Below are 23,305 nucleotides of genomic sequence, written 5' to 3' on the forward strand. Positions count from 1 at the left end.
ACACAGCTATCCCAACGGTGATGCTTCAATATCACAGTACCTTCAACTTCCACTGGTATCCTGTAGGTTTCAGCTTCGCCTTCGGGACAGTCTCTCAAGTGGGAAAACGTGTCATTTGGCCCAATCACCTCAAACTTCAGTTTTTCAGGAGCACCATGACGGACAGACACTGTGATTTCCAGATCTTCTCCTAACTCCACAGAGCGAGACATCAATTCAGCCTGCAGACCCGAAACTGGTTGGACCAAGTGAATGGTAAGGATTTCTGCGATCTCTGATTCTGTGGTGTTGCTGGATGCAACAATTTCAAGGTTGTGCAGCCCAGGACCAATCAGCTGCTGGGATGCACTATCCAGGGTGAGATTATGAGGAACAATTCCTGCTTTTATGCTGGATTCCAGCAGAGTCTTGTTACCACTTAGAACACTGTAGGTCACCTCACTTCCTGCGAAGCAAAACATTTCCAAAATTGCCTTCCGTGTAATGAAAGTTATCCTTTCTTCTCTATGTCTTCACTATAAACCTCATTTTTTTAAAAAAAAAGTATTTATACACCCACAACAATGCACACTAATCACCCATCTACAGAAAAAGACAAAAGCCTATCCCACAGCCATAAATACTGCACTCCCAAAGCCAACTACACCAGAGCACAGAGTGCTGTCCTCTGAAGATGCCGGCCACAGAGACTGGCGAAACGTTAGGAAGAACAACCTACACAACATGGCCAAAGAGCCCGAAAAACCCACAACAACCATTAGATCCCGGCCGTGAAAGCCTTCGCGAATATATTTATATCATGTTTATTTGTTTTGTGCCTTAGGTGCTCGTAACACTTTAGATTCATTGACAAAACCCCCATAAAATACAAACACTAATTCCTGTTGACCATTTATGCATATACAAGATGAATTATGGAAAATGCTGCGGCTAATTGCAGCAAATTCACAGGGTGCCAGTAGGCAAGCAACTGACGTGGGAAGGGCCCTTAATTAATTAGCCTCACTAATTTACAGGATTCTTTTTGTAGACCACGTAAATATCCGCCAAGATCCCAGCCCCTTAAAAAGAAATAATTGTACTCTACCTTCTAAAAAGGTGGGTTGTCACTATGGAAAACTTGCCCAGAAATAAAGGCGTGAATCTTAAAAGTTCCAAATCCTCAGGTTTTCAGCAGTGTTTTGCCATTGCTGTCCTCTTTGGTCAAACCATGAGATGGCAAATGTGAAGGGGTCACCTTTGGTGCCCCCGGCAGGACATTGGCCCCCCATCCCCAACAGCCAGGGAAACCCCTCGGAATTTCTGCTGCTGCATCGGAGACAGGCATAGGATGGGAACCCCTGACTCAGGTGAGGGAGGAGACCTCCAGGAGAAGCCTTAGAGATGGGAGAGTCACTAGAAGGGAGGACATGAGCATGCAGTAGGTGACTCCTAGGATCCAGAGGAGAAAGTTGCTTGGAGGTCAAGGGCACTTACAGTATGGTGGAGGTTCTGGAGCCAGAGAGGGACTGGAACTACGCCTACTGCAAGGATCCCTGAGCAGGGCTCCTTGTTGAGCGTTGCATGCCATGGGGGCAAGGCAGTGTATTGGCAGGGGCTCCTTTAGGACTCTGGGAAATATCCCAACCCTAGAGATGCGACACCTTATTAATTCCACCCAATCTGTTCTGCAGCATGCTTGCGACACCTTTTTGATTCGTCACTCTTGTGTTTTCCGATACCAGGTTTCAGAACCAAAGTACTTAACCCAAGGTGTGCTTTTAAAGGATCTGGATTGGCTCACAAGATGCAGAGGTCAAAAAAAGTTACTTTTTTGACTCCCAGAACTGTGGGAAGTTGGGTACATAACCTTTGAGTACTGAGAGAGCCATGCTCTCCTTCTGCAATGCTAACATGCAACGGAACGGTGCATAACGACGACAGCCGCAACAATTCTAACCTCCGTTGAGTTCCACTTGAATCCACAGGGGCTCCTCGTAGAGGGTCCGGCAGTGAGAGCGGTTCCCGCTTTCCTTCTCACTGAAGCACCCGGTAACCGTCAGCTTGTCCATTTTGTCGTGCACAGTCACCGGTTTCTGAGCCGTGACATGCCATTCGCTCGTTGTGCACTCCACAAAGATGGCGAATTCACCCGGAGACAGATACTGATGGATGACGCTGCTAGATACGCTTCAAACACATTGTGGAATTCACTGTTAGAAGGTGGCCACACACGGCAGCATGGAAAACTATTTTCAGAGTTCTAGAACACCCCCCACTCTCACCTCTTCCTCATTCACCACGACCACTCAGTTTTCCATTTACGACAAACAACGTTGGCATTCAGCACGTCTGGACTTCATTGTTCTCTTACGAATTCTTTTAACCAGTGGGATTTTTTCCACACACACCCAAATCATTCTTTGAACTTCCTAAACCCATGGAGTTCTGAGCTTGCTTGTATTTCCCTTTTGCTCGTATATGATACGCTAGGTCAGTGGTTCCCAGCCTTGGGTAACCCAGGTGTTCTTGGACTGCAATTTCTAGAAACCCCGGCTGACACCACTAATGGCAAAGGCTTCTAGGAATTGCCATTCAAGAAGATCTGGGTTACCCAAGGTTGGGAACCGATGCTCTAGGTGCTCCCCTGAAGTGATGGAAAGGACCCGTTTGTCACAGCACGTGCTTTTCGTCACCTACGTATCTTGCATTTAGTATGCTTTGTTTTGTGAACGGGCACTGAAAGTGGCCTTCATCTGAAGGTCCAATTGCCGAGGCAAATTTCTCTGAGGCAATTTGTTGTGGGAGGGGAAGTGGATCAGACAGAGAGAACATACAGAGAAGATGCACTCTTCTTAATGGCCGTCTTAACACAGGTTCTGATCAGAAGCTAACAAGAAGCCAACATTCACATCAAGGGAAATAAATTTTGCAGGCAGGTGAGATGGGTTGGATCTGGAAGCATGATTCAGCTCATTCCTCTTTATGCATGCTGTGCTAAATTCCAGCTTAGAGTTATATGCAAACACGAGCCATTTGAAGACATTTTTTTCTAAGGCAGAGATGCCCTTGACACTTTCTCCATGACAAGGTGTGGAGTACTCAATGCTAGCAAACGTAGTTACCTGAGGCACAATAGCACAGAATCTCCCCTCCCAACTCCTCAGAGTAAATAATAATGATGATGCTGCTGCTGCTGCTGCTGCTGCTGCTGCTGCTGCTGCTGCTGCTGATGATGATGATGATGATGATGATGATGATGATGATGATGATGATGATGATGATGATGATGATAAGGGTGTTTTTAGCACTCAAAAGCTGCCCCCTTAAGGACAGCCAACTTACTCTACCTAACGGGAGGGCTGGAACGGCAATCAATATACAACAATTTAACTTCATGAGGAAAAAAAGGAACCAAATGTACAGGATCAGGCTCCATGAAAACCTCACTGCACACACTGAGGCATTACCCCATTATTCACTTCTTCGTAGGTGAATAATGGGATGATCTGGCAACAAATCTTTAAATTCAATACAGCAGAAAATGGCAGCAAGTCCCTAAAAGCCCCCAACGGCTTGACCGCAAAGGTTTCAACTTACGACGGTGGGTAATAAGGATCGATGGTGTTCCCATCCCCAGTGCTAATTATACAGGAGAGGTTGCCCGAGTAAGGCGAGAGGAGCCAGTTCAAGGAGATGGTGACGTTTTCAAAGACAAAGCTTGTCTCCGTCACAGCTAGCCGTAAACCTATAAAACGAAATAAAAAAAAATAACATTATCCCCTCTGCATCCGCTGAAAGACGGTGGAAGCTATTGGACCCCTGGGTGGGCCAGAGTCAGGCCATCCACAGGCTGGATGAGGCCCAGAAGGTCCACTTGCACCGTGTGTCTTATTCTAGTAGCATTATGAATGTGGGATGTTTTCCACATGCTTATAAGGCTTAATTATAATAATTAGCAGGAGGCAGGATCTTTAAAGCATCAATACTATTGTAATGCACATATACGCACATGTGTATCTGTAAGGTGCCTGTCTGTCAGGTGGCACTCCCAGAATGGAGAATTATGGGGTTTGTAGTCCAGACAGCCCCAGAAATCCTCTCTCCCCATTGTGTGAACAGAAAACAGTACCACTTACCTTCCATGCAATGGTATTGAATAGATAGGTAGCTTCCCAAAGCTGGACACGGATCTCCAAAGAAGGTCCCATCAGCTGCAACCTGGCAGGCTTGAAGCCCATGACACTGACCTGCAAGGAGTCAGTTGGCGTCCACAAGTTATTTTGAATTGTGTTACAATTCTACCTTGGCATCAGAAGAATGAGGGGAACCAACAAATATTAATATGCAAAACCCAACTTTAAGGATGGACAATGGGAAAGTCAATGTGTAAAGGATGTGATCCCAGGCATTTCTACACAGAACTAACTTAGGGATCCACAACACCAGGAGAGCTTCCTGGTGAGGAGAGGAGCCGCCATTTTGAAAAAGTTACCCTGTTGGGCTTTGTGGGGATCCCGGCAGGGCATTTGGGCAGCTGTAGCCTAAAGAGCTGTTCTGTGTGCTGGATAGAAGTGGGTAGAACCTGGAAACATTCCATTTTGGGATTATATTACCCAGAATCCCCCAGGCGACATGATCCTTGACTAAGCCAACTGGGTGTCCTGGAAGGTGTGATTCAGAAAACTGAGTTTATTAAGATACGAGCATAAGGAACTCTTTCTACTCTAGGAAGTCACTCTTCACAAGTGGATGATGAAAATGGCTAAACGGGCAGCCCTACCATGTCCTTCTCCTATCGTGCTCACTCTGCTGAACCAGAAATGCCTTAACAGGGCTTGAGAGAACTCTCCAAGCTAAACTTATGTATTTCAAAGCAACTCTTCTTGATTCCTTTTTCCATTTCACACCAAATATCCCCGCTCCCAAGCAGACCTTTCCCCTGCTGGGTCACTCCCTTCAAAGCCCGTCACTTCCCTAAAACCTTACCCACAACTTCGTCCTTCACACTGACCCAGCTACACTCTTCTTCAACATCAAAGTCCAGGGGGGTCTCCAGCACGCAGTAGTGGGGGGTCTTCCGCCCGTAGAAGCTCTCTCCTATCTGAATGACTTCTCCCGACCCGCACTGCACGGTAGCGTTGAAAGTGTCGCAGGCAATGCTGTGGCCCGATTCTACGGGGTTGGGAGAAGCAGGGGGGGCATTAGTAGGAGAACAAAACGCGCCAATCTCACATAATCTGCCCCCCCCCATATGTTGGGATGCAGTGGCTCGTCTAACGTATGTCTGGTAACTTCACCCAACTACTTCATTTTTGAAATATAATCCAAGAGGGATTTATAGATTCCCTTTTTCAAATGCACAGAAATGAGCTCATGGCATCTTACCAAACTGGCAAATGAAGTCAAATTCCTGGCTACAGTTCTCTGTTACACCCCACTCATAGCCGGAGTTCTTCAGGATATAACCGCACGAGGTTGTGAAAGCAGAGGGTGGGTCTTGGTGCCACTTGCTGTAGGTAATATTTGAGGTATCCAGCCAAATCATGGACCCTGGAAGGAAGCAACATCATGAATGCATCAATCTGTGCACCAGCAATGGTTCATTCTACAATTGAACAGGAAGAGAGCCCCATGCAGGGTCAAATTACACATTATAAGGAATTTCCTGCCATTGCAGCATTTTCCCTCTGGACATGTCATTCTTTCGAAGGACAATGAGGGCTTCAAATGAAGCCCACGTTTCTCTCCTGAGGATGCATCACGAAAAAGCAACCCCCTTTGCAAAATGCAGACTGAACTAATCAAATATCTTTTACCACATTAAGGAGTTCCAGAAGTCCAGCGTTCAAGCTGTATCCAAGAGACAGCTGTCCACCCACTAGTTCCTTTGTCGATCTTTTCTTCTTATTTTAAAAAAGGTTTCTCCCAACCTTCAGATGAAAGGTACTATCCTGCAGTTTAAGCCCCCCCCCCCCCCGCGTTACACCAGACTTCAGAAAAGTTACTCTTTGGGAATAGCTACACCCACAGTCCTCCAGCCAGCAGGGGAGCTGTGGTAAAAAAAAAAAAAGAGCAACTTCCCAACACTCTGGTTAGTTTGATTCCAAATAATATGGAATATCACTAGGATTTACATAGTGCTTCTGGGTGGTCTTTTATGTTGCTTTTTCATAAATGACCACCTGTCCACTTGCAGGAGAATTAATAGGGATGGTTTGCGTCATAAGAATGTGGTACTTACTGTATTTTAAAAGTGAGATGTGAAAGCACTTCATGCATTGCTTCTCAACCTTGGGTCCCCATATATTCTTGGACTACAACTCCCAGAAATCCTAGCCAGCACAGCTCGTGGTGAAGGCTTCTGGAAGTTCCAGCCCAAGATCATTTGGAGACCCAAGGTTGGAAGCCATTGCCTTAGAGGGTCCACTTGTGGCTTCTCCCACTCATCTTTAAAGCCTGAAAGATATTAAAATAACATGAAAACTGGCATTTATCCAGTGTGTTGTACTTTGCACTACTAGACCATCAAATGTGCAAAGGCATACTCTTGTGGCATAGAAGAGCGAGGATGCTGCCATGAGCTGGATTTAGCAAGCCAATATTTTAGCAGTCAAACAAACCAACAAAATGGCTTTCCCATTGCATTTATAGCCCATCATCCCCTCTTCCTGCTCTAAGAAATGTCAAATGGCATAAGACAGTTTCGCTCATCCCATGCAGCAATTTTGGAGTGAGGTCCCCCAATGAGTTCCATGGAATTGTTGGGAAATGGAGTTTCCCTGTATCTGAAGGCCAACGGCTCTGATCCCACCCACCATCATGCACAGAACCAGGAGACCGTTTCCCTTACCTTCCGTCGTGTCATTTGAGGAAGAACTGTAAGTGACCCCAATCCACCACTCCTTGTCCACGGAGATATGCTCCTCTAGGAACGTCTGGGTTTCTTCATTCTCGATAAAGACGAGATGCCCGCCTCCTTTCTCACACCAGCTCTGGGCACTCGTGAACGTACGCTGGAGCCTCACAAACTCAAAGCACGAATGGTTGAAAGCCACTTGATACTTGGAACAAGGGATCCCTTCCGCCACGGGCAAATCCTCCGCAGTCAAATGGGGGACAAGAAGGGTGAGGATTATAACAAGATGCCACATCCTCAGTTCAATGGGTCACCAAGCCCTGCATTTTGGGGGCTGAAGTAAACCACCACCAACTTTCTGCTCCGGTTGACCAGTTCTGCCGAGATTTTGGAAGGGGTTCTATCCTAGCATCAAGGCCACTGTGATCACCGCACCCCCCACTTTCATTTCCTGCATAGTGATAGCAATTACCTGGGTAACATCTCGCTCCCAAAAAACAAAGGTTATTGTATGTGTGAATACACAGGCAAATGTCCTGCTATTAAGATGCACCAAAGGACAGGAGTAAGGCCATTGTGCAGTTGTCTGACTCCAAAATGAGGCAGTGTACCCAGTAAGCTATAATTTACAGCCTTTTATGTGAGCACAGAGAGATTAGTGTGAGGCATGCATTCGTTGCGCATATGGAAACTGGAGATAAAAGACCCCATAAATGAAGCCATTGTGCTTTCAGCCGCTGGGCAGGCGACTGGAAAAGAAAAAATAAAATAAAAAAATCTTGGAAACAAAGAAAGCTGGATCGCCCTAGCCCCAAGCCAGAAATCCAGTCTCTGCATCAAGGCAACACATTGGTGACTTATGTGTATCATAAAAATTTTGACACAACACCAGCACGTGTGTATGACAGAACATGTGAACCAGGGCATACATGTTTTGTTGCACATGTACAACAAACAATACCCCAAAACCTCCAAGACATATAGGATTTAGGTGCATGGCAGATGTGACAGTAGGCACAGTTGGAGGTGGGTGAATTTGGCACTGGTGTGGGTTGCGTTAACTTGCATTTGTTGTGCGGCCTCCAGTCATTCCCCAAAAGGATGGTTTATTCTGTGAGTGGTCAACAACGTTTGCAAACTGCCATTCAACACAGATGGGTTTCTTCCCGACGCACGGTCTTCTGTCCAGTCATGCCACTACAGTTCCCATCATCCCCATCCTCGGTCTTGCCGTGTTGTGGGCAAGCCGTGGGCGAATGACTAAGCAGAGGAGCGTCAGAGGGGTACATCCCATCATTCTGCCGAGACTGGATTTTTTGGCGTCTCCCTTTCCTTTGCCTTTCCAGCTTGTGGGGCAAGAGAGTAAACCCTCCTCTCAGGTAAATCCCACGATGTGTTTAGGAAAGGCCTGGCTGAGCGACCTTCCTTCCAAGAGGAGGGCAGGGCAAGGGGGGGGAGTCCTTCCCAAGAAATCTCTCTGTATCCCAGGAGTCGTGGAGATGCGAGGAACCTCTGCAAGGGAGTTCAGCCATTGCTGCCCCCCCCCAAATCTCGGCAGCCTCTGCCCCCAGGAAAAGACCAGCTCTTCCACCTCCCGCAGGGCAGCTCAAGAGGGCATCGGAGGACGAAGGCAGTCTAAAGCAAAGCATTAGATTTTGTAAGTCACATCCAGGGACACAGGCAGCCATTGTTTGTGAAATTCCTGGCTCTCTCCCCCCCACCCGCCCACCCACATCTCCATTTCTTATGTTGCCTTTGCCCCAGAGGGGCCCTGGCAGAGTGCCCTTGGCCTGCACAGACCTGGCAGGTACCGTTCCCTCAGCATCTCACGTAGCACGGGGGAGAACTCTGAGACTTTGGCAAGGAGCGGCCGGTCAGCTTTAAAAACATGTGTGTGTGTGTTTTCTTGCAATCGAAGAAGCCCACAGTGGGTGGAAAAGTCTATAAAATTCAGCTTCTGTCCACTTCTCCCATCAGTCGCTTCCATGCTGGTTTTGTGGGCTATACTGCACCCTCATAGAATGCCTTTAAGAGGTTTTAGCTGGCGGGGACATTTTCTGGACCGGAGTTGCTGTCGGTCGACTCAGTAGCAGCCAAGGCTTCCCTCTCCTCCACAGATTCTTGTGCCAGTCAGTAGGGTTCTGCCCGTCCAGATTCAATGAGTGTTCTGTGTACGTGTGTTATGGAGTCAGAAGCGAACAGTTAGAGTGAGGTGTTCTGTCAGCGATGTAACCAGTCAGTTAGTTCATATTAAATCTAATGAACCAAGTAAGCTCAGGAATGTAACACGTTCACATCTCCAAACATTGTGATGTTTGCTTTTATATAAGAAGAGTTGTAAGTAAACGGGAACATTTTATTCTTTCTCATCTATCAGAGTCTCTGAGTAATTGTACCAAAACAAGTGCCAGTTGAGGTAAACTAACAAATAAGGGGTAGTCAATTGAATTTCCAACATGGGGAATCATTTCTCACCTTCCCTTCTAGGAGATGGGCCCACTCTCTCTGCGCATGTGCTAGCCTATCAGGTAGGGAGGCCACAGGGGCATGGGCATTAGGTCCCCTCCCCCCCATGCACAAACCTAAAAAACTGAATCATGAACTGGTTCATTTTTTCCCAGGGTTAAGGGGTAGTTCGTGGTTCAGAGATATCCATGAATCATGAAATACCCCAATTCGTCATTTTTCTGGTTCGAGCCCATCTCTAGACATAATGCAACGTTGCATGCAACCATGTCGTTAACTCCTAGGCAATATCTTTTCTCTTTTCAGCAGTGATCTTGTTCCAGATCCCTTGTCTACAATCCAGATTTTCTGAGAAAAATACAATGGTACTCAAGAGGAGGTTTTATGTGGCTGTAGCTTAGTCGACAAGGAAAAATATTGGTTTCAGGGGACGAGGATGTGGCTATGAGTATCAGGTTTCCATCTCAGATGTCCTCAAAGGACTTCTGGATAGACAGCCTATACCAAGATATCTTATCTGGGCTGTAATAAGTTTCATTAATCTTCAAGGTGCTCTGGGACTCTTCCTGCCTTCAAAACAACTCAGCAAGGAGAGGTTAAGAAGATATGGGCTAATAATTTGGCTGAGTGGCAGAGTGGAAGATCTGACCAGTTTTTTTCTTGACGATCTCAAAAAAGCCGGCACTATGACTGCCACACAAGCCTCAAACCTTTCAACCCCTAGAAGGATTGACATGGACCATTTTCAATTCAAATTGGATTTATATAGGGTCTTTTTCATATGTTATGCTCAATGGTGATCCTATTCTTCTGTGTACAACAGACATATAAGTGCCTGGTTTGTCTCACGCAGGCAAGATGTCTCCGAAGGCTGTTTAAATCATGAAGAACATTTCCAGATTTTGTATGTGTATCCACATAGCCAGTTTTATGCAAACTGATGTTCTGTCTCATTGTCTCCCCTCCCCCCCAATGTATGTCCCTCTCTGCTTTTTAAGGCCACCAAGATCAGAAGAAAAGAGGGTCTGATCGAAGATCCACAATCGTCACCTCTAAGGTGCAATAGCAGAGCGCTGTCCTTTTCTCTCAGAAACAGATTTTTCTTGATTCCTTAAAGACCGTTTCACAATATACACCCCTCTGCATTGTATAAGCTTAGTCAGCTGCTTGCGCTAGTCCTGTCACAAGGTTATGGAGGTGCTTATGTTAATTGGCAATATGACTGTAATAAAAACTCCCTTGATAAGCTATCTTGACTGGGTACAAAAAAACAACCAGCAATTCATGTTTTCACACTTACTGGAAGGCAAAGGCAATCAGACCGAGGGGCCGGGTTCAGAGAAGCCCAAGGCGGGATGGGTTCTGGAGTCAATATCGGGGTACTCCAAATGAAGGGTGCGTCATCAAGTAAATTCTTATCTATTGCGATCTTTTCCAGGGTTTTCCAGTTATTGTGTATTCAGAAAGTTGGCTATTGGTCCCTTCTTCTGGGGGGGCGCTCCGGGACTATGCAGCTTGTCCAAGACAACACGGGCTGGTTCTTTGTCTTGGAGGCACTGTTGGGAATCGAACTCTCAAACTCTCAAACCCTGGTGTTCTGACTCACGGAACCATCCAAGCAGGGACGTGAAAAATCTCCTCAGTTTCAATGCTCCATTTTGCCAAAACCAGTTAACAGATTCTTTCCAACCTTTGCTTTCTATAGTATGCCTCTTTTCCCCACATGAAAATTCATGAATGTTTTATCTACACATTTTCTTCCTAATGGGCTAATTTAATTCACCCCTTTTAGCGAACCCGTGTACTTCCTTTGTTAATTAAAGGAGATTCATGAATATTTGTTCCAACTGTACACATTTCGTTGGTTCTCATTTTTAGAGTGTGTGAGTAGCTGTGTATTTCAAAGTGCTGTGATAGTACAGTGTTTTCTAATTCAGTTTTATTATGTATTATTCTGGCAGACTGAATTGTGATGGTCTTCAGCTAAATTCAGCAATCATAAGATCGAATCCACCGGGATGGAGGGAGCTCCCATCGCTTGTCCCAGCTCCTGCCAACCTAGCTGTTCAAAAGCGCGTAAAAATCCAAGTAGATAAATAGGAGCCACCTCGGTGGGAAGGTCATGGCGTTCCGTGTCTAGTCGTGCTGGCCATGTGACCACGGAAACTGTATACGGACAAACGCTGGCTCTGTGGGTTGGAGATGGGGATGATCACCGGGCCCTAGAGTCAGACACGACTAGACTAAATGTCAAGGGGAACCTTTACCTTTACCTCAGCTAAATCCAATATTGATTGATTGATTGGCCATTTTATCAAAATGTGTTTTTTAAACATCTAAAGCCGTGGTTCCCAGCATTGAGTCCCTAGAAGTTCTCAAGCTACAGACAACTCCCAGAAGTACTGGCCACCATAACTAGTGCTTAAGGCACTAGGGAGTTTTAATCCAAGAACATCTGGAGACCTAAAATTGGGAATCACTGGTCTAAATAAACTCTATAGATATAACATGGTACTCACAGAGGGATCTCTCAATAAGATCAGGTACACTGAATCTGTTACTGCAGTTAATTACCCATTTTTGAATGTGTCATAACCCTTTAAATATTTTGGATGGCAATATCCATCTTTCTCACTAAGGCTGGCATTGACAAGAGATTATGGGAGTTGTAGTCCAAAAACTCTGGAAGGCCAAAGGTTCCGCACACACACACACCCAAAAACGTACCTTGGATTTATTGCAAACAGTGATCATATTCCTAAGGCGGTATCTAATGACACGGATAGTTTGAACTTGCATCTCCTGGCACAGCGCGATAACATGAATTGACCAATCTCATGTCATTAAAAGCAATTCTATGCTCTGAACATCTCTTGCTTTGCAAGCAACAATCAGCCGGAGGCGATTCATTCCTACCTCAGATTGATAATATTATCATTTACAAGCTACTTTTACTGCTTTTACTAATGAACAATGGTAAAGTTTTATATGGCTTTGATAAAGAAGCAATGTTTTTAAAACCATTCAGTCCGCTTTATTACAGGAGGAAACAAGATTTGCGGCACAGATAAAAGAACGAATCAGGAGTCGCTGGCAAACGCCGCTTCGTTTCTAACAGCAGCAGACATGAACCAGAGGCATTGACCACAAAATCTTCCAGGGAAGGAGTCCTATGAATAGATTGCACCAAAATCAACAAGTAACAGTGTGGCACCTGTAGGGTTATTTATTTCTATATTGCACTGGTGCTCAAAGCATTATACATGACTTCCCCCCTCCCCCCGGCTTTATCCTCATTACACCCTTGTAGGGTAGGTCAGGCTGATCCAAAGTGAAAGAGTGAGTTTCATAAATCAATAGGGATGTGAAGTTGGACCTCACAATGCAGTCCAGAAATGTGATCACTGCATCACAATTGGAGATATAAAATACCTTCAGATCTCCTCCCTCAACATGAAAGATCAGAGACATTGAAGGCTGGAAGTTCAGACAGCCCTGAGCGGCCGTCCATGATGCCATTCTTTACACTTAGCCCTCATGTCAGCAAGGTGACCCTCTGCATGTACACAGCAGGCACCGAACTTTGGAATCGGAAATGTGATCCCCCCCCCCGATGGAATGGATCAAACATCTGCAGCTTTAGCTGCCTCTGTGAAGAAGTGACTATGCAAATAAGTTTCCTAATTTCATGTCAAACACTGGACATCTATACCTTTTAAGAGAACCAGCCATTCCTTGTTCCAAGATCTTGAGAATTGGTACCACAATTCTGCTTTTCAGATGTTATATGTGGATGCATTACTCTTGCCTGTTAACTGTTTCGTACAGAGAGAATATTAATGTGGCCGCTATATTTGCAAGTTCTCTCCCTCCAGCTGATCAGTGGTATTGCTGGACTGGATGATGTGTGTGAAAAGTCATTTGATGTGCGCTTTGGAATCACAACACTTAGCTTGGGGAGATTCACCGTGATCATAAAAAAGGATCACACCGACCACACGTTAGCTTCGAAATATGGGTTATAATTGGACAGCCATCCTGGTCGACCTCCAGTTGTTCACCATTGCCAATCCCATCTCTTGTGGCCCTTGCTAGCTGAGCTTGGAGATGTTCCTTTTTTTGGACTACAATGCCCAGAAGCCCCAGCCAGCATGATAACAGGAGTTGTAGTCCAGTACCTTGGGAGGGAACTGGGTTGCTGCCTGCTCTTCTAAGAGAAGAGAGTATACTAGTGGGTGTTTGGAATAGGGACACAGAGAGGTAGTGAACTGCAAGAAAAATCCATTTAGGACTCATGTCATTTGAGAAAGGATAAAAAACAGACAAACACAACAGAGATTTTTTTTTACATAATTGTATTTTATTTTTGACCTTTAGGATCGCCCTAATGGGTGGTCCCTGCCGGATGCCCAGAGGAAGGCGAAAAACCTCCAGGACCTCTGGCCAATTTGCCCTGGAGGAAAATTCCTTCCCGACCCCAAATGTGGCGATCAGTGTTACCCTGGGCATATCAGCAAAGACCAGAAACAACCACGCGGCCGCTGGCACAACATCCAGAGACTCCCTCAGCAACAGCCCTGCTGGTTTGAGCGTCTGAGAGTTTGGAACACAGGAAAAGCTCCGTATTACCTGAAAGATTAATAAATGTCTTCTGAAATGCCATCACATCCCGTCATTCAAACCTAAAAAAATGAGAAAGAAGTTCAAAGATTGAATCTAGAATTTGAGAAATTTACAACATCCTTCCAGAATCCGGCATCCACCTTACAAGGAGGAGGTGGAGATTTGAGTTCCAGAATCTCATGATTCTGACTGGATGCCCTACCATCATGGTTTTTATAAAACCATTGAAAAAAAAAAAGAATTAATAACCTGTTCCTTCCTTCAAGGTGATTGAAATGCTGCAGAAATTTCAGCCCGATTTTTAATTCCTATTCCAGATTCTCTGAAGGCGATGAGATAAAGGTCTTCTAGAAGTCCAACCTGAAAAGAAGTTCATCAATTGAAACTAGAACTTAGTACATAGGACTTAGTACTTTAGTATATCTGACAATCGTACATTAACCATGGAAGTAGAATTTCAAGATTTGAGACCCAAAAGGTAAGAATTCTACCTCCAACAGAATTACTTAAGATGATTAATTATTTGAGAAACCCAGGAAATATATCGAATTATTTACCTGTTCATTCCTTCGAAGTAACTGAAATGGTACAAAAATTTCAGCCCGGTTTTTATTTGGGAAACAAGCGATATTTTTCTTACCTGATAAGAAGAGTGAGTGACTTACCCCAAGATGATACAGAAACATTAATAGATCATACTCAGAAGACGTAGCAGGTCTCTTTCAATTTTAGAAATCATTCGATGCTTGCTGTCCATTTCAATCATCATGCTCTGAAGACGAAAATGATGGCTTGATTTTCTGCTGGATAATTTGGGATTCAAGAGGTATTTTTTTTACCTGATAAGAGTGAGTGACTTACCCCAAGATGATGCAGAAACTCTAATAGATCGTGCTCAGAAGACATAGCAGGTCCCTTTCACTTTTAGAAATCATTCGATGTTTGCTGTCAGCTTCAATCATCATGCTCCCAAGACGAAAATGATGGCTTGATGGTCTGCTGGATAATCTGGGGTACAAGAGGTATTTTTCTTACCTGATAAGAGTGACTTACCCCAAGATGATGCAGAAACTCTAATAGATCGTGCTCAAAAGACATAGCAGGTCCCTTTCACTTTTAGAAATCATTCGATGTTTGCTGTCAGCTTCAATCATCATGCTCCAAAGACGAAAATGATGGCTTGATGGTCTGCTGGATAATCTGGGGTACAAGAGGTATTTTTCTTACCTGATAAGAGTGACTTACCCCAAGATGATGCAGAAACTCTAATAGATCGTGCTCAAAAGACATAGCAGGTCCCTTTCACTTTCAGAAATCATTCGATGTTTGCTGTCAGCTTCAGTCATCATGCTCCAAAGACGAAAATGATGGCTTGATGGTCTGCTGGATAATATGGGGTACAAGAGGTATTTTTCTTACCTGATAAGAGTGACTTACCCCAAGATGATGCAGAAACTCTAATAGATCGTGCTCAGAAGACATAGCAGGTCCCTTTCACTTTCAGAAATCATTCGATGTTTGCTGTCAGCTTCAGTCATCATGCTCCAAAGACGAAAATGATGGCTTGATGGTCTGCTGGATAATCTGGGGTACAAGAGGTATTTTTCTTACCTGATAAGAGTGACTTACCCCAAGATGATGCAGAAACTCTAATAGATCGTGCTCAGAAGACATAGCAGGTCCCTTTCACTTTTAGAAATCATTCGATGTTTGCTGTCAGCTTCAATCATCATGCTCCAAAGACGAAAATGATGGCTTGATGGTCTGCTGGATAATCTGGGGTACAAGAGGTATTTTTCTTACCTGATAAGAGTGACTTACCCCAAGATGATGCAGAAACTCTAACAGATCGTGCTCAAAAGACATAGCAGGTCCCTTTCACTTTCAGAAATCATTCGATGTTTGCTGTCAGCTTCAATCATCATGCTCCCAAGACGAAAATGATGGCTTGATGGTCTGCTGGATAATCTGGGGTACAAGAGGTATTTTTCTTACCTGATAAGAGTGACTTACCCCAAGATGATGCAGAAACTCTAATAGATCGTGCTCAAAAGACATAGCAGGTCCCTTTCACTTTCAGAAATCATTCGATGTTTGCTGTCAGCTTCAATCATCATGCTCCCAAGACGAAAATGATGGCTTGATGGTCTGCTGGATAATCTGGGGTACAAGAGGTATTTTTCTTACCTGATAAGAGTGACTTACCCCAAGATGATGCAGAAACTCTAATAGATTGTGCTCAAAAGACATAGCAGGTCCCTTTCACTTTCAGAAATCATTCGATGTTTGCTGTCAGCTTCAATCATCATGCTCCAAAGACGAAAATGATGGCTTGATTTTCTGCTGGATAATTTGGGATTCAAGAGGTATTTTTTTTACCTGATAAGAGTGAGTGACTTACCCCAAGATGATGCAGAAACTCTAATAGATCGTGCTCAGAAGACATAGCAGGTCCCTTTCACTTTTAGAAATCATTCGATGTTTGCTGTCAGCTTCAATCATCATGCTCCCAAGACGAAAATGATGGCTTGATGGTCTGCTGGATAATCTGGGGTACAAGAGGTATTTTTCTTACCTGATAAGAGTGACTTACCCCAAGATGATGCAGAAACTCTAATAGATCGTGCTCAGAAGACATAGCAGGTCCCTTTCACTTTTAGAAATCATTCGATGTTTGCTGTCAGCTTCAATCATCATGCTCCAAAGACGAAAATGATGGCTTGATGGTCTGCTGGATAATCTGGGGTACAAGAGGTATTTTTCTTACCTGATAAGAGTGACTTACCCCAAGATGATGCAGAAACTCTAATAGATCGTGCTCAAAAGACATAGCAGGTCCCTTTCACTTTCAGAAATCATTCGATGTTTGCTGTCAGCTTCAGTCATCATGCTCCGAAGACGAAAAAGATGGCTTGATGGTCTGCTGGATAATCTGGGGTACAAGAGGTATTTTTCTTACCTGATAAGAGTGACTTACCCCAAGATGATGCAGAAACTCTAATAGATCGTGCTCAGAAGACATAGCAGGTCCCTTTCACTTTCAGAAATCATTCGATGTTTGCTGTCAGCTTCAGTCATCATGCTCCAAAGACGAAAATGATGGCTTGATGGTCTGCTGGATAATCTGGGGTACAAGAGGTATTTTTCTTACCTGATAAGAGTGACTTACCCCAAGATGATGCAGAAACTCTAATAGATCGTGCTCAGAAGACATAGCAGGTCCCTTTCACTTTTAGAAATCATTCGATGTTTGCTGTCAGCTTCAATCATCATGCTCCAAAGACGAAAATGATGGCTTGATGGTCTGCTGGATAATCTGGGGTACAAGAGGTATTTTTCTTACCTGATAAGAGTGACTTACCCCAAGATGATGCAGAAACTCTAATAGATCGTGCTCAAAAGACATAGCAGGTCCCTTTCACTTTCAGAAATCATTCGATGTTTGCTGTCAGCTTCAATCATCATGCTCCCAAGACGAAAATGATGGCTTGATGGTCTGCTGGATAATCTGGGGTACAAGAGGTATTTTTCTTACCTGATAAGAGTGACTTACCCCAAGATGATGCAGAAACTCTAATAGATCGTGCTCAAAAGACATAGCAGGTCCCTTTCACTTTCAGAAATCATTCGATGTTTGCTGTCAGCTTCAATCATCATGCTCCCAAGACGAAAATGATGGCTTGATGGTCTGCTGGATAATCTGGGGTACAAGAGGTATTTTTCTTACCTGATAAGAGTGACTTACCCCAAGATGATGCAGAAACTCTAATAGATTGTGCTCAAAAGACATAGCAGGTCCCTTTCACTTTCAGAAATCATTCGATGTTTGCTGTCAGCTTCAATCATCATGCTCCAAAGACGAAAATGATGGCTTGATTTTCTGCTGGATAATTTGGGATTCAAGAGGTATTTTTTTTACCTGATAAGAGTGAGTGACTTACCCCAAGATGATGCAGAAACTCTAATAGATCGTGCTCAGAAGACATAGCAGGTCCCTTTCACTTTTAGAAATCATTCGATGTTTGCTGTCAGCTTCAATCATCATGCTCCCAAGACGAAAATGATGGCTTGATGGTCTGCTGGATAATCTGGGGTACAAGAGGTATTTTTCTTACCTGATAAGAGTGACTTACCCCAAGATGATGCAGAAACTCTAATAGATCGTGCTCAGAAGACATAGCAGGTCCCTTTCACTTTTAGAAATCATTCGATGTTTGCTGTCAGCTTCAATCATCATGCTCCAAAGACGAAAATGATGGCTTGATGGTCTGCTGGATAATCTGGGGTACAAGAGGTATTTTTCTTACCTGATAAGAGTGACTTACCCCAAGATGATGCAGAAACTCTAATAGATCGTGCTCAAAAGACATAGCAGGTCCCTTTCACTTTCAGAAATCATTCGATGTTTGCTGTCAGCTTCAGTCATCATGCTCCAAAGACGAAAATGATGGCTTGATGGTCTGCTGGATAATATGGGGTACAAGAGGTATTTTTCTTACCTGATAAGAGTGACTTACCCCAAGATGATGCAGAAACTCTAATAGATCGTGCTCAGAAGACATAGCAGGTCCCTTTCACTTTCAGAAATCATTCGATGTTTGCTGTCAGCTTCAGTCATCATGCTCCAAAGACGAAAATGATGGCTTGATGGTCTGCTGGATAATCTGGGGTACAAGAGGTATTTTTCTTACCTGATAAGAGTGACTTACCCCAAGATGATGCAGAAACTCTAATAGATCGTGCTCAGAAGACATAGCAGGTCCCTTTCACTTTTAGAAATCATTCGATGTTTGCTGTCAGCTTCAATCATCATGCTCCCAAGACGAAAATGATGGCTTGATGGTCTGCTGGATAATCTGGGGTACAAGAGGTATTTTTCTTACCTGATAAGAGTGACTTACCCCAAGATGATGCAGAAACTCTAATAGATCGTGCTCAAAAGACATAGCAGGTCCCTTTCACTTTCAGAAATCATTCGATGTTTGCTGTCAGCTTCAATCATCATGCTCCCAAGACGAAAATGATGGCTTGATGGTCTGCTGGATAATCTGGGGTACAAGAGGTATTTTTCTTACCTGATAAGAGTGACTTACCCCAAGATGATGCAGAAACTCTAATAGATCGTGCTCAAAAGACATAGCAGGTCCCTTTCACTTTCAGAAATCATTCGATGTTTGCTGTCAGCTTCAATCATCATGCTCCCAAGACGAAAATGATGGCTTGATGGTCTGCTGGATAATCTGGGGTACAAGAGGTATTTTTCTTACCTGATAAGAGTGACTTACCCCAAGATGATGCAGAAACTCTAATAGATTGTGCTCAAAAGACATAGCAGGTCCCTTTCACTTTCAGAAATCATTCGATGTTTGCTGTCAGCTTCAATCATCATGCTCCAAAGACGGAAATGATGGCTTGATGGTCTGCTGGATCATTTGGGGTACAAGAGGTATTTTTCTTACCTGATAAGAGTGACTTACCCCAAGATGATGCATAAACTCTAATGGATTGTGCTCAGAAGACATAGCAGGTCCCTTTCACTTTCAGAAATCATTCGATGTTTGCTGTCAGCTTCAGTCATCATGCTCCAAAGAAGAAAATGATGGCTTGATGGTCTGCTGGATAATCTGGGGTACAAGAGGTATTTTTCTTACCTGATAAGAGTGACTTACCCCAAGATGATGCAGAAACTCTAATGGATCGTGCTCAGAAGACATAGCAGGTCCCTTTCACTTTTAGAAATCATTCGATGTTTGCTGTCAGCTTCAATCATCATGCTCCCAAGACGAAAATGATGGCTTGATGGTCTGCTGGATCATTTGGGGTACAAGAGGTATTTTTCTTACCTGATAAGAGTGACTTACCCCAAGATGATGCAGAAACTCTAATAGATTGTGCTCAGAAGACATAGCAGGTCCCTTTCACTTTCAGAAATCATTCGATGTTTGCTGTCAGCTTCAATCATCATGCTCCCAAGACGAAAATGATGGCTTGATGGTCTGCTGGATAATCTGGGGTACAAGAGGTATTTTTCTTACCTGATAAGAGTGACTTACCCCAAGATGATGCAGAAACTCTAATAGATCGTGCTCAAAAGACATAGCAGGTCCCTTTCACTTTCAGAAATCATTCGATGTTTGCTGTCAGCTTCAATCATCATGCTCCAAAGAAGAAAATGATGGCTTGATGGTCTGCTGGATAATCTGGGGTACAAGAGGTATTTTTCTTACCTGATAAGAGTGACTTACCCCAAGATGATGCAGAAACTCTAATAGATCGTGCTCAGAAGACATAGCAGGTCCCTTTCACTTTTAGAAATCATTCGATGTTTGCTGTCAGCTTCAATCATCATGCTCCCAAGACGAAAAAGATGGCTTGATGGTCTGCTGGATAATCTGGGGTACAAGAGGTATTTTTCTTACCTGATAAGAGTGACTTACCCCAAGATGATGCAGAAACTCTAATAGATCGTGCTCAGAAGACATAGCAGGTCCCTTTCACTTTCAGAAATCATTCAATATTTGCTGTCAGCTTCAGTCATCATGCTCCAAAGAAGAAAGTGATGGCTTGATGGTCTGCTGGATAATCTGGGGTACAAGAGGTATTTTTCTTACCTGATAAGAGTGACTTACCCCAAGATGATGCAGAAACTCTAATAGATCGTGCTCAGAAGACATAGCAGGTCTCTTTCACTTTCAGAAATCATTCGATGTTTGCTTTCAGCTTCAACCATCATGCTCCCAAGACGAAAATGATGGCTTGATTTTCTGCTGGATAATTTGGGGTTCAAGAGGTAATTTTCTTACCTGATAAGAGTGAGTGACTTACCCCAAGATGATGCAGAAACTCTAATAGATCGTGCTCAGAAGACACAGCAGGTCCCTTTCACTTTCAGAAATTATTTGATGTTTGCAGTCCGCTTCAATCATCATTCTCCGAAGACAAAAATGATGGCTTGATGGTCTGCTGAATAATTTGTGGTACAAGAGGAATTTTTCTTACCTTATAAGAGTGAGTTACTTACCCCAAGATGATGCAGAAACTCTAATAGATCGTGCTCAGAAGACATAGCAGGTCCCTTTCACTTTTAGAAATCATTCGATGTTTGCTGTCAGCTTCAATCATCATGCTCCGAGGACGAAAATGATGGCTTGATGGTCTGCTGGATAATCTGGGGTACAAGAGGTATTTTTCTTACCTGATAAGAGTGACTTACCCCAAGATGATGCAGAAACTCTAATAGATCGTGCTCAAAAGACATAGCAGGTCCCTTTCACTTTCAGAAATCATTCGATGTTTGCTGTCAGCTTCAATCATCATGCTCCCAAGACGAAAATGATGGCTTGATGGTCTGCTGGATAATCTGGGGTACAAGAGGTATTTTTCTTACCTGATAAGAGTGACTTACCCCAAGATGATGCAGAAACTCTAATAGATTGTGTTCAAAAGACATAGCAGGTCCCTTTCACTTTCAGAAATCATTCGATGTTTGCTGTCAGCTTCAATCATCATGCTCCAAAGACGGAAATGATGGCTTGATGGTCTGCTGGATCATTTGGGGTACAAGAGGTATTTTTCTTACCTGATAAGAGTGACTTACCCCAAGATGATGCAGAAACTCTAATGGATTGTGCTCAGAAGACATAGCAGGTCCCTTTCACTTTCAGAAATCATTCGATGTTTGCTGTCAGCTTCAGTCATCATGCTCCAAAGAAGAAAATGATGGCTTGATGGTCTGCTGGATAATCTGGGGTACAAGAGGTATTTTTCTTACCTGATAAGAGTGACTTACCCCAAGATGATGCAGAAACTCTAATAGATTGTGTTCAAAAGACATAGCAGGTCCCTTTCACTTTCAGAAATCATTCGATGTTTGCTGTCAGCTTCAATCATCATGCTCCAAAGACGGAAATGATGGCTTGATGGTCTGCTGGATCATTTGGGGTACAAGAGGTATTTTTCTTACCTGATAAGAGTGACTTACCCCAAGATGATGCAGAAACTCTAATGGATCGTGCTCAGAAGACATAGCAGGTCCCTTTCACTTTTAGAAATCATTTGATGTTTGCTGTCAGCTTCAATCATCATGCTCCCAAGACGAAAATGATGGCTTGATGGTCTGCTGGATCATTTGGGGTACAAGAGGTATTTTTCTTACCTGATAAGAGTGACTTACCCCAAGATGATGCAGAAACTCTAATAGATTGTGCTCAGAAGACATAGCAGGTCCCTTTCACTTTCAGAAATCATTCGATGTTTGCTGTCAGCTTCAATCATCATGCTCCCAAGACAAAAATGATGGCTTGATGGTCTGCTGGATAATCTGGGGTACAAGAGGTATTTTTCTTACCTGATAAGAGTGACTTACCCCAAGATGATGCAGAAACTCTAATAGATCGTGCTCAAAAGACATAGCAGGTCCCTTTCACTTTCAGAAATCATTCGATGTTTGCTGTCAGCTTCAATCATCATGCTCCAAAGAAGAAAATGATGGCTTGATGGTCTGCTGGATAATCTGGGGTACAAGAGGTATTTTTCTTACCTGATAAGAGTGACTTACCCCAAGATGATGCAGAAACTCTAATAGATCGTGCTCAGAAGACATAGCAGGTCCCTTTCACTTTTAGAAATCATTCGATGTTTGCTGTCAGCTTCAGTCATCATGCTCCCAAGACGAAAAAGATGGCTTGATGGTCTGCTGGATAATCTGGGGTACAAGAGGTATTTTTCTTACCTGATAAGAGTGACTTACCCCAAGATGATGCAGAAACTCTAATAGATCGTGCTCAGAAGACATAGCAGGTCCCTTTCACTTTCAGAAATCATTCAATATTTGCTGTCAGCTTCAGTCATCATGCTCCAAAGAAGAAAGTGATGGCTTGATGGTCTGCTGGATAATCTGGGGTACAAGAGGTATTTTTCTTACCTGATAAGAGTGACTTACCCCAAGATGATGCAGAAACTCTAATAGATCGTGCTCAGAAGACATAGCAGGTCTCTTTCACTTTCAGAAATCATTCGATGTTTGCTTTCAGCTTCAACCATCATGCTCCCAAGACGAAAATGATGGCTTGATTTTCTGCTGGATAATTTGGGGTTCAAGAGGTAATTTTCTTACCTGATAAGAGTGAGTGACTTACCCCAAGATGATGCAGAAACTCTAATAGATCGTGCTCAGAAGACACAGCAGGTCCCTTTCACTTTCAGAAATTATTTGATGTTTGCAGTCCGCTTCAATCATCATTCTCCGAAGACAAAATGATGGCTTGATGGTCTGCTGAATAATTTGTGGTACAAGAGGAATTTTTCTTACCTTATAAGAGTGAGTTACTTACCCCAAGATGATGCAGAAACTCTAATAGATTGTGCTCAAAAGACATA

At 43.7% G+C, this 23,305-nt stretch overlaps 1 protein-coding gene and 1 long non-coding RNA gene across 2 annotated transcripts in view; both read right to left on the minus strand.

Annotated features, from left to right (window-relative positions):
- Positions 1 to 7,661, minus strand: part of LOC110085483 (polycystin-1-like protein 2) — a 48,839-nt gene extending 41,178 nt beyond the window's left edge. The window contains exons 1-7 of the mRNA XM_072980805.2: positions 6,833 to 7,661; positions 5,368 to 5,532; positions 4,969 to 5,154; positions 4,119 to 4,229; positions 3,580 to 3,727; positions 1,940 to 2,169; positions 41 to 445 (exon numbers count right to left, since the gene is read on the minus strand). Of these exons, the coding sequence (XP_072836906.2) occupies positions 41 to 445; positions 1,940 to 2,169; positions 3,580 to 3,727; positions 4,119 to 4,229; positions 4,969 to 5,154; positions 5,368 to 5,532; positions 6,833 to 7,133 (1,546 nt within the window). The 5' untranslated portion in view covers positions 7,134 to 7,661. The remainder of the gene's footprint in view (positions 1 to 40; positions 446 to 1,939; positions 2,170 to 3,579; positions 3,728 to 4,118; positions 4,230 to 4,968; positions 5,155 to 5,367; positions 5,533 to 6,832) is intronic.
- Positions 7,662 to 13,642: 5,981 nt separating this feature from the next.
- Positions 13,643 to 14,395, minus strand: LOC144584386 (uncharacterized). Its single transcript, XR_013538595.1, has 2 exons — positions 14,177 to 14,395; positions 13,643 to 13,986 (listed from the first exon to the last, which is right to left on the minus strand). It is a non-coding gene; the product is annotated as an uncharacterized LOC144584386 (long non-coding RNA).
- Between the last annotated feature and the right edge of the window lie 8,910 nt (positions 14,396 to 23,305).

The sequence above is a fragment of the Pogona vitticeps genome, chromosome 10 (genome assembly GCF_051106095.1).
Source record: "Pogona vitticeps strain Pit_001003342236 chromosome 10, PviZW2.1, whole genome shotgun sequence".
NCBI classification, from domain to species: domain Eukaryota; kingdom Metazoa; phylum Chordata; class Lepidosauria; order Squamata; family Agamidae; genus Pogona; species Pogona vitticeps.